Here is a 12,562-nt window from a genome sequence, read left to right as displayed (position 1 = left end):
ATCTGTCCTCCAAGTAGGAACCCACCAGCCGGCGAAGGTAGGGGGGCACTCCGTGTCGTTCCAGCGCCCCCCCTATCACGGACCAGGGCAGGGTGTTGAACGCATTGGCGATATCGAGTGACACCGCCAAAGCCACCCCACCCCCGGAAACGGCCTCATCCGAGAGGGCCCGCACGCGAAGGATCGCGTCTACCGTTGAGCGGCCCTCTCGGAAGCCATATTGCTCCGCCGACAGATCGGGTCCCACCCTGACCAGCATCTACAATACTGGCAACAAATTAAAATTCAATTCAATTTTATTAAAAAAAAAAAAAAAAAAAAAAATTCTATTTTCAAATTCAATCATTTGTTTATTGATTGGTGAATGCCGCACAAACGGCTCAACATTATGTACGGAGTAAAAACTACAAACAAACGCACGGGTCGTTATTGGTTTTAACGCTTCCGACATGAAAATTTTGATCTAAAAAATGAACGCCGTGGTCGCCTGAAAACTAAAATCAACAAGAACGAATTAAAAGCGATAATAGATGCTGACCATAATCAATCTACCGCTGAGTTAGCAGCAGCTTTGGACGTTAGCATTAAAACAATATTAATCAATTTACATCGAATTGGCAAGGTAAAAAAAAAAAAAAAGTGGATGCTGCACGAACCGCCGATCGCCGGTGCGATGAATGAGTTAAGATATGCCTTGCCTTCCTTAAAAAACACAGAAACGAAGAGATTTTGAAAACGCATTGTCACCTGTATGAAAAATAGATTCTTTTTGATAATCGTCAGCAGTCATCATGTTGGTTAGACCTTAGTTCAGCACCTAGGCAATGCCTCAAACTAAAACTTACCCCTAAAAAGTCATGGTCACTGTTTGGCCGTCTAATGCCGGTATAAGACATCACAGCTTCTTACCAAATGCCAATGCATTATTGCGGATGTGTACTGTGAGGAGTTGTACATAATAATGGTAAATCTTCGGCTAGTTTTGGTTAATCGCTCGTCCCAGCTGCGCTTACATGACAACGGTTCACCTCATACGGCACAACTTGTGGTCTCTAAGCCACAAGAGGTAGAGTTTGAAGCTTTGTATGATCCACAATACAATATAACAATTGGAGAGTTTGTTAGCTGACTTATTTAAAGTGTGGTTTGAAAAATTACCGCTGCGCTCGCAGACATGCATCACTATCATGAAGCCATATTTTGCTTAATAGAAGAAAAATAAAATTGTATAAAAATTCGTTTAACTTTATTTCTACTAAACGGCAATTTCGTAAGTAAAGACCTAATAAATAACTTACAATAATAACGTTACGTACACTAACTAGTCTTTCCAATAGTTTTCGTTGCATGTTTTTCTCCGAGTATCTGTCGTGTCGGACTAGCATGACGTGCAATGCAATTATTAACAATCAATGTAACGACTTCAATATTTATAGAAAATATGATTAAATTAATAAAGATAATCATACATTATCTAACTAATTCGATTGTGTAAAACTGTCTGTCAATGTTTTTTTGTAAATCAGACGAGTGTATACTTTCCCCACTTCATACTTTGAGTACTTAAGTAAAACGTGGCAAAAAATATTTCACCATACAAAATATGTTGCTTACGCTCTTCCGCTTCAGAGGCATTTTACTTTTCCAATTTTACGTTTGAATAGTAATTGGTTCTAATTTATTATACATATCGATGCGTTCATTTTGAAATTTCTATGTGGTATTTACTTAAATATTATTGTCTACGCTCTAAAGCAATTTTTGGAATGAAACAGATCTGACTTCGTGATTCTGAAATCAGAATTTTCACCAAAATAAATTCTAAAATTTCTTTTGAATCAATCAATACTTACTACTGAGATTTTTTCAGGCAACTCGATCAGAAACGAGACTAACCTTCAATCCAAGACAAGAAGAACCAACAGTAGAGATAAAATCCTCAATGACGCTCACGTGTGCGGTAATGGAACCCTGTCAAGGGCGGCCGTCGGCAAACCAGACAGCCGAACCAACGGAGATCGCCCCTTAGATAGAAACCTCATCAATGAAACTTATTTCAACACGAACTGTTAACCGCCATCAGAAATTGTTTTCACGAAAACTACTCAGAGGACAATCAATTTTAATAATAACCACAAATAGCAAACAGAATATCCTTTAGTGCGTATGTTTTACGTCTCTTATTTTACAATTAGTTAGTATGATAAATTCAAATACATTCCGTTTTAGTAAGTAATTAAATAAGTGTACGATAAATAAATTGAACTTATTGATTTTTGAATGAATAAAAACGATTATTGGAGGAAAAGTGGATCGTCCTAGCTTTGACATAAGAACCTCTTTGTGGCGTAAGTACTATAGTGTATGTGTAAGTACTACATGTAGGCTTGCTATTAGTACATTGGGTTACTGTATTTGAACCAAACATCGATTTTATATTACAGGGTATTACAAAAAATGTCCGATTCGTATGACTATTATGTTAGACAGGTATTGTGAGACAAATATGGTTCAATTTTAATTCATTGAAGAAGTGATTGTGGCGATAGATTGTGTAGGCGCTAACTTCAACGATTTAATAAAATTTTATGTAATATCGTCCATTTTTATCTTATTGTTTTGGTATATCATGAGATAATTAATAAAATGTACAGACTAACTTTCAATTTAAAAATGAATTTATGTTTTTTACAATTGTGGCGATGAAGAATGTTTAAATCATTGTTTGTTCTAAATTAAATATGTCAATTGTATGTATGTATGTGTTGTGTGTATTGTAAAGTATATATTATAGTAAAAAACTATTTGTAACTTGAGTTTCCTCGCATTTTTTGTGTTTAAATTGAAGCTTTGTTCAGGGTATGTTAAAACTTCAAGGAAGGTCATATTACGATTTTTGACGCGCAAGTCAACAAATATATATATTTTTAAATAGTCACAAGTAAAGCGTTAACTACCAAAAAATATAGAAAAATTTAAGTCTCATTATAATTTTTAAACAGTAATGTAATAATATCCAATAAACATATGTCGGTTGCAAAGTTTCCAACCATTCAATTTAAGCATATTTTATATGCTTAAATTAATTTTAAATTAATGTAATTTTCAATTTATATTTACGCCAATACAAATATTGTGCTGAAACATCCCATTTATTTATATAAAGTACAAATTTTTGTTCAATGCGAATAGAAAATTAAATTGAGAATCGAAGTCTGTGTGTATATAACGATGTCGCGCGTAATACGCGTATAATACGTAAAATTTATATCGTCCTCTAATTAGAATATTTACCTTCATAAAAGTCAAAAGACTTTTATGAAGGACTTTTACTGGTGGTAGGACCTCTTGTGAGTCCGCGCGGGTGGGTACCACCACCCTGCCTATTTCTGCCGTGAAGCAGTAATGCGTTTCGGTTTGAAGGGTGGGGCAGCCGTTGTAACTATACTTGAGACCTTAGAACTTATATCCCAAGATGGGTGGCGCATTTGCATGATGTATATGGGCTCCAGTTACCACTTAACACCAGATGGGCTGTGAGCTCGTCCACCCATCCAAGCAATAAAATATTAATAAATAAAAAAGTTCAATTATTAGTAGGCATGGTAAATGAATTGTGTGATATAGTTATTACAAGGACAATATCGTTTTTTTTATATTTACATAAAACATTTATTACTTAAGGGTGTGTTAGTTAATACATTAATTTAAAGACATAGCATTTAAAGTATCTGAAGAACATTCAAAATGATCTCATGTTACCTTAATATAACCCTTCAAACGATACTAGAGGAAAAATGTTTTGGAACACCAAATTTTCATGGCATTTAGAGCATCACCTACTAACTGTAAGAGGCAATAAACCAAAATCAAGCGGTTCTTCCATAATAAGGAAGTCAGTGAGTGTTACGTTCCAGCCACGTTTATATAAATCTACCTTTGTCACTCAGTGCTGAATCTTGGTTAAAAAACTATTGTTGTGGAATATACATATAATTATTTTGTTAAGAAACTTAACCATGTTTCATACAATTGTCTTCTTGATACATTTGGGCTTACCTGTCCTATTCACCAAAAGTATGTTAAGCTCACTCCTTCAAAGCAACGACCCCAGCAAAGAATTACTATAGCCGGATAGTTAGCTCGCTGTACCCTTCTAAATGATTGCGAATTTTCTGTAGAGCTTGGTCATTCTGGTTGAATGATTTTTCTGCGACCCCCTAAGAAGTTGTTTCATTCCAACACCCCTTAATTTCAAATTATCGAGTAATTGCCAGTGCATACTCAAGATACAAGACCTAAGATTTTCATTCGTCCTACTACTGGATATCTTTTTCTTATGATCAGAATATATTTTTTATTAATTTCTTCATCGCTTTAATCGCCTAGAACGGTTATCAGTTTCTGCTGCAATCCGAGAGCGCTTCATAATACCTATCTTCTTCTTCGTCGCTTTCTTCATTGCTGAAGGTCGTGTCCCTGAAACTTGACCGTTGCCTGTCTCGTGAGCTGTTTCCATCTCGTCCGGTCCTCAGCTGCTCGAATGGCGGTTGCGACTGGCAACCTATCAATTGGTGCATAAACATTCTATGATCGTACATTTTATTTTTACTCTATGCCTAATCTGTGTTAAGCTATCATAGCAACTTGGTTCCCAGTGTTACCCCATTTTAAATTTAATATGATTAAAATATTTAACGAATATTAACGTAACAATGAGAAGGCACTGTGACTATTCATAGTAATATGATAATGACAGATTCCAACTTAAAATGTTATTTTATTTTGAAACAATATGACCATACTTGTTGGATATTTAATATTTTTATGTGCGGGTAGATTGTCGCTGCATAGAAACAACATGCAGTGCTGAAAAAGTTCGGGACTCTTACATTTGGCAACTCGGTAACATGCGGAGCTTGCTTGTGTCTTGGAGAATCGGTATAATTTGTAAGACTGTTCTATTTTATTGTTTGATTTTTCCCTTCGGTTTAGTTTAGCGATAAATTATTAGGAAATTGTACTTAAAATAGTAGACCTAAGTGTAAATAAAGCTGATTATTAAAGATTTTTAGTTAAGATCCGGTTCGGGCATAATTGTTTTTTTTTTAAGTATTACGTGAAAGCGTATTATACCATGTTCAATCAGGTTGTAAGTTACAACCGTAACTTATGCTATTAAAACATAAATAAGCTCATACATATGTACATTTGTTCTCCTTAAAACGAGCACTTATCGTTAAAACAAATAAATTCATTGAAAATATTGATTGATTTGATTAATTGAAAGTTGTATTATTCTGATTGTAGCTTGCATGAAATTCCTGCTTCCAAAGCGCAAAATATCTTTAATGAATAGGCAACCGGTCAACAATAATAACATTATCTGAATAGTGGTCTTCAGAGATTTTAATTAAGCTAAAACGAACACTCACTCGATAATTTATTTTGTAAAATTATCAGTTTCATTCATACAACTGAATAAAATATTATAATTTAAGCATTTTTTCATGCCAAGCTAAACACAAATCACAGCGCATGGTCTCGTATGTGGATAATTATTGGATGAATACACAAACATGTGTATGCGCCATAGCAGTCGCACGTTTTGTAGTTATAGTCCAAGATCCCAGGGCCCCCAGACGTCACGTATTTTCTGACGAACAAAATGTGGCCGATTGCGTAGTGTTAGTATGTACTAAGAACGCATGCCTACCTGCTACCTTACTTAGACGGCCAATATTCAGGTATCAGGTACTCAAGGTACATAAAATCATGACCTACTTCACGTATTTTCTGAAAGCTGATTTTTACGTGTATTTTAGGCAATATCCTTAAGAATAAGTCGCCAATACTCCCAGACACTTTTCGTCGGCCGAATTGCTTTGCAGACGCTTTAAAGCTCCCAAAATAATGATCTAACTTCACGTAAATTCTGAAAGCTGATTTTTATATATGTCCACCAGACAACTATTTTAAAACCTATTTTAAAACTATTTTAAAAGATAGAGAGACAAAGAGACAGAGAAGTCAATATATCCTAATACATGTCTCACTAGTCTCATGTGCGTGGATAATGCCCTCGTGCTCTTACCCATAGAGGTATTAACTTGAATTTAGGGGATGATGGCCCCTTGGATCGGTCTGTCTTTTTGTAAGAGGTTTTAAAATAGTTGTCTGGTGGACATATATAAATATCAGTTTTCAGAATTCACGTGAACTTAGGTCATTATTTTCGGAGCTCTTAAGGATATTGCCTAAAATATACGTAAAAATCAGCTTTCAGAAAATACGTGAAGTAGATGATGATTTTATGTACCTTGAGTACCTGATACCTGAAAATTGGCCGTCTAAGCAAGGTAGCAAGTAGGCATCCGTCTAAGCAAGGTAGCAAGTAGGCATGCGTTCTTAGTGCATACTAACACTACGCAATCGGCCACATCTCGTTCGTCAGAAAATACGTGACGTCTGGGGGCCCTGGGATCTTACTCTATTAACGCGTAACTTTAAGTGTTGTCCGGTTCCCTTTGACGGTCTTATTTAAAATCAGGTAGCGGAGCTTTATAAGTCCGTTATAAGGAGGCTGTTAAAGTGTCTTTCTAGTAGCCATAATAATTTTTATTATATAAATAACACTAGGCGACAGTCTTCTTATCATAGGTTTAATAAGACCATAATATCATTTTTCCCGTTTCCGCCAGTCGTAGACATTATTATCACTACTTTTACGGTTTAATATTACGTTTATTATTGGTGACGAATCAGTGGCCCATGAAAACGAAAACTGTAGAGTATTTGAAACGTCAGAAGTAATGTAATGACAACTAAAAATACAAGATTTAATAGTATAATTAGTTTTAACTTAGATCATAATGATTATTAAAAAGTTATTGTCACATCGAAGTGTGGTAGGACTAGGAAGGAAACAGAATAAATAGGAAACATAATAAAATACACAACAATACGACACAACTTTTATTATTATAAATAAAATTATTTTCTATTATTTACATGTTTAATATTTATGAAAAACACAATTGTATTAGTTAAGTCTTCAACACGTAAGGAGATTCAATTCCATTAAATATTATCCGTTCTTCTATTTGTTAGTTATCATAAAATTGTTTGTTAGTCAGTTATGAATGATTGCAAGTTTTGTTGTTCATCAACGTTAATGGATTACCGCATGCATTCGTAAAACGTACTTAAAATCGTATTTATGCTTACAGAGTTTAAATGACAAGGCAATCAGGGTAAAGGACAAGTTACATAGCGTTAAAAAAATTTAAGTAATTATAAAAATTGCAATGGGATTATAGTAACGAATAAGCTCAAAACACTCAATAAAACGGTTTTTTTTTTCTTTGACTATTATGAAAAAAAAAGGGGTGTGGCTGTGTTATGGACACGGCCGTTTGTTGTACGTGAATACGTCTCGTAACGGGTAATACAGCCCGATGTCGATACAGAAGAAATTTCATCATCCATCTGCGTAATTTCAACCGTCCCAGCTGCAGATGTACTGGCACCGTCGTTGATCCGCTCGGCCGCATTCATTACTTTACGTTGCCGGCACTGCTTGACTCCATCATATGGTGTTTTATTGGTACCATTCGATTGCTGTTGAGAAGCCCTTTCCAACCGTATACGATTTCTGTATTTCGATTTGGCTTTTCGACGCGTATAGGCCGACATTATATTTTTTTTTATATTATTTTTTTATTTTAACACCTTATTATATTCACAGTTACAATTTTACACTAATGTTATATATATAAACGATAGATTTTGACGAGAGCTGACGATTGAAACTTGAATGAACGTCGAAGCTTCACCGAGTCGAAAGCTATACTAAATGGCAATCTCGATACGCAGCAAAATGACCTTCAAAATGGCGGGGCTGCCCCTCCCCCGCGCACGATGTGTTACAGTCCTTACTTAGCATACCTAATAAATTCTTTGATTCTTTAGCTATCCAGTGGTGTAACTGAAATTTGGATGGAGATGACAGATATGTAGCTACAACACTAAACTGTATCCCCCGATTTTGTTATCATTCGTTTTTTTGGATTGTGTCCCTATGGAAGTAATTTTAAAGACGTATTCACGTCAAAACTATTTGCCGTTCGAAGACAAGCAGACAGCATACACTATTGGAAACGGAAACGGAAACGAAAACAAATATATTTTAACATTTCAATCTCATATATATATTATAAGGTTAAAAAGAAAAACATTCCAAACAATTTACTGCAATTCACATTTCACACAATGTCGCTCGCATACGATTAGCAATCTGGTTTCGAGAGAACACGGGTTTCGAGATCAACTGTAGGATCACAATAACAATACAAACTATTCCTCGCTTTTTTGCATTAAGAGAAAATTACCTAACTCCCGCTTACGCCACACAGTGGGTCGATACTATGATTTGAGTGACTTAGGGACCAACTTTGTTTTTTAACAAAAAAATTTACGTAGATAGATAGAGCTCGTTAATCTCAATAATAATTGTTTTGGGCAAAAATTACAAAAACTTTATAGTTTGGTCAGAAAAATGTGTTTTGTGTTTTTTTTGTATGGAGCGGGTCACATTAAATTAAATTCCTGCTAAGTACCGTGAGGTCCCGCTTTGAAACTTTATTTTTCTTACACCTTGTCTAGTCTACTATCATTTGATGCTATGAACATGTGCATAAAGTTGCAACTCTGCCAAATAAATGGATCGAAAAAAATGAAAAAATACATAGAGTAAAAACCTTTATTTTTATTTTCGTAAGTCCTTTTAAGTTAAATTTGATATGGATTAGTAAGTACAAGCACGCAACAATACCCATAATTACATAATATCTAACAAAAATACATTTAGTAGGTCTTAATTAATCAATCTCTCTAAGTATTATATATTTTGTTTCACCATTCGATCTTTAGATCAGAAGACAAAAGAAGATTGTGTAAAATATCCTCATTAGTCGGCAGTCTACTTATCTTTCTAAAATAACAACTCTCTGTATATTTCCGAAAATCTTTATTGCGAGCTTCCGCTGCCTCTTCCGACAGTTTACCTATAGGAATGGCACGAAAGGCAAAGCTTTTTATTATTGTATATCACTACCATGTGCCAACAATTTATGGATACTGGAAGGCATATAATACTAGGGATATAAATTAATATATAATTCTGCAGTATATCTACAAAACTCGGAAAAATTGGAAAGGTCCACGCGCTCTCCAGATGCAACAGTCTGAAGAATCACGTGAAACCTCTCTATTAAATCTTTACGTATTCCTGTTATGCGGGCTGTTCCATCTGTATTCCTGAAAAATCTTCTGGCAGTATTGCCATCATTGGTTGTTCCTGCTTCTTGCTTGACAACATCTATAAGTAAACCGTATTCCTTTTTAAACGCTTAAGGTATAGCGCTCTTTCTGATTGATATTTTTTCTTAGTCATCTCCCCTTGCAACTCCATTTCTTGAAGTCCAAACGAAAAGATGCAAACAAAAAAATGTCATTTAAAAAATAATCTCACAGGAAACTACATAGGATGAAAAAATTGTGAAGTAATAAAATTATATTTACCGATTTGAAGTGAGCACTCCATGCGTCTTATCCAGGCATGTAAAGATGGCATTCCATACTGGAATATTCCTTCATTATTTTCTCTTTGATAAGCAAGTGACTCCAAAAAAGTCTGACGGTTTTGCTTTGCAAATATCACAGACAGCAGAAAATGTTTCTGACAAATATGAGGTTATTTTGCCGTCTATCATCGTCATGTGCAATTGATGCTTAACTTCAACTTGTTTGATTTTTGATGGCTGAAGTCTTTCTATTTCTTCTGTTATGCTAGCTTTTATAATTGCCACTGTTGACTGCGTTTCTTTTATAAATTTAAACATTATTGGACGGCAACAAAAAGTTGATGAGGGTAGGTCGTTTTCCCAAACAATTGTTCCATCAAATTTCTGAAGCCTTATAGGAACTAGACTGGTCAAGAAAATAGATGAATCATCAAACTCTGTTTCAGTCTTTTGTTTATAATTACTTTGACCTGGGGCTCTATCAAAGCCTATTTGCTTATAAGCAGTAGCTCTCTTGCCGAGTCGAAATCCGAAGTAATCACATCTAAAAGCCTATATACCGCCAAGCTTAGTAATGCTTGCATTTTAATAGCAGCTCTTTCTTCATTAATAACTACCTCGTCTTTCCCTGGATAACATTTGGTCTTTTCTTGCTTAATTTTATATTAAGAAGGGTATAAATCGGACCCATTTTCATTTGCTGCTTCTCTTAGATTTATATACTGCCACTTACTTAATTTAAGTGAAACTAATAGTGCCTTATCGGGAGAATATGTACTACTTTTCACTTTACTTGTACTTAAACACTCCTTAACTTTTTCTAGACTTTCGGGGTGATTTGACAAATGGTTCATTATTTCTCCTACATCTTCATTTCCAGTGTTTCTCAAACTAGCAACTGTAGTAGCTTTCATTTAATCCGGGGTTAACGAAAGCGATTGGTAAATTTGTTCAATGTGCCTGGATCCCAATTCTTCAAAAGGTTTTCGAGGTGTAAAAGTAGATGTCGAGGCTTCTGTAGTACATTAGAGCGTGGTACATTTTCAACATCTTCAGTATTAGAAATCTCGAGCCTTTCGTGTACAGTGTTGATATCTTCAGGTATCATGCCTTCGGGCCAGTTTATTGCACATTCGAACTAATCACATTTTTTTCTTATAAACTGTGCTAACATGCGACTACTTCGTTTCCATATTGCACTTATATTTGAACAAAAGTGCGTACAGAATTTTTGGGGCTCAACACTTTTCTCTTCGGTCACGTTCATTTGATTTTGTAGGAATTGAAAGTTTTTTATTATCAGACAGCGACTGTAGTTGCTCTCTTAAAATCATAAATAATCCTAAATTGTTAATAAAATTATCCATTATAACGGAAAAAGGAAGATCACGACGACAATCACAAGATGTTAGTAGTAGTACGAATAAACGAACACTAGTTAGTATATAATAAATATGGTCACTTTATACTTCCAGAGAGACACAAATGTGTACTATATTTTCTACTACCCAGTAATGGCTGCTTAACTAATTATCCTCAGTAACTAATGTTAACTATCCTAATAATTACAGAGATTGATTAATTAGAGACCTACTAAATGTATTTTTGTTAGGTATTATGTAATTATGGGTATTGTTGCGTGCTTGTACTTACTAATCCATATCAAATTTAACTTAAAAGCACTTACGAAAATAAAAATAAAGGTTTTTATTCTATGTATTTATTCATTTTTTTCGATCCATTTATTTGGCAGAGTTGCAACTTTATGCACATGTTCATAGCACCAAATGATAATAGACTAGACAAGGTGTAAGAAAAATAAAGTTTCAAAGCGGGACCTCACGGTACTTAGCAGGAATTTAATTTAATGTGACCCGCTCCATACAAAAAAATCATAAAACACATTTTTCTGACCAAACTATAAAGTTTTTTTAATGTTTGCCCAAAACAATTATTATTGAGATTAACGAGCTCTATCTATCTACGTGAAGAAAAATCTTAAAAAACAAAGTTGGTCCCTAAGTCACTAAAATCATAGTATCGACCCACTGTGCGCCATTCCGCATACGCTAAAATAATATATTGTATACTCAAGGAAGCATCAGACAACAAAATTATTAGGAGACGCTGAGGATGAGAATTTTCGTCTTTGTTGAAACAAGCGCGTTACTATTAGCTTGAAAACGCTATGTTTATTATAGTTGCTGGTGTCTTGCTCTCCCTACCTATTCGCTAGTAGCCTAAGAGGCTATTCCAGTTATGTCCAGACGGTAAGCTGATGTAGTTTTATGCGTAAGAGCAGTAGCGTTGTAGTTCTACTGATGCAAGGTATATCGCGCTTGTTTCAACACCTACCGCGAAACAATATTCTGTTCAGATTTGAGGGGCTTGACACCGTTTATACCAAACATTTAAGTTGGATGTCTGGATGTATCATGATGCATAGCGCCATTTACCTGACGATGTCTATGAGGTGATGTAACTACTTATCACTAGATGGACTATAAGCTCGTTCACCCGTCCATGCAATATTTTTGAAAGTAAAGGGATTCCAGAAATTATGTTTTCTCTTCACTTGAGTGTATACGAGTGTATGTTAGTGTTTAGTGTACACGTTCCTGTCCTATAGCGGAGTAAACTTAAAAAATTGAAACCGTCTTCAAATATATTGGCTATTCCTATTCAATTTATTTGTTTACTTCAAAAAAGGAACACCCATTATTAGGCCTAAATGGCCTAAAGTATCAACCAACAAAAGTACACTCATTACTCATTCTTTTTATATTTCATTCATGTTTTAGATCAATTTTCTTAGGCTACATTTATTTAGCCTCAATTTCAGCATTAAGTGGCATTAACATTACAGCAAGAGTATAAAAATATAATGACATTTACCACTACGCTCTGTCAGCCGTAAGTATCTTCTTAAATTGAATATTTATTTAAAAATATTTTTAATATAATAAATAAAAATAAAA

The 12,562-nt window shown here is 34.7% G+C and overlaps 1 protein-coding gene across 3 annotated transcripts in view; it reads left to right on the top strand.

Annotated features, from left to right (window-relative positions):
* Dhr-1 (diapause hormone receptor-1) overlaps positions 1-4,226 on the top strand; it is a 34,590-nt gene extending 30,364 nt beyond the window's left edge. For all 3 annotated transcript variants that reach the window (XM_089731697.1, XM_028176672.2, XM_089731696.1), the window contains one exon: positions 1,871-4,226. In XM_089731697.1, coding sequence (XP_089587823.1) covers positions 1,871-2,073 — 203 coding nt within the window. In that variant the 3' untranslated portion in view covers positions 2,074-4,226. The remainder of the gene's footprint in view (positions 1-1,870) is intronic.
* Positions 4,227-12,562: the final 8,336 nt, after the last annotated feature.

Source organism: Bombyx mandarina, chromosome 12 (genome assembly GCF_030267445.1).
Source record: "Bombyx mandarina strain Sakado chromosome 12, ASM3026744v2".
NCBI classification, from domain to species: Eukaryota; Metazoa; Arthropoda; class Insecta; order Lepidoptera; family Bombycidae; genus Bombyx; species Bombyx mandarina.
Note: the sequence above shows the minus strand (reverse complement) of the source record. Positions and strands in the feature narration are given on the sequence as shown.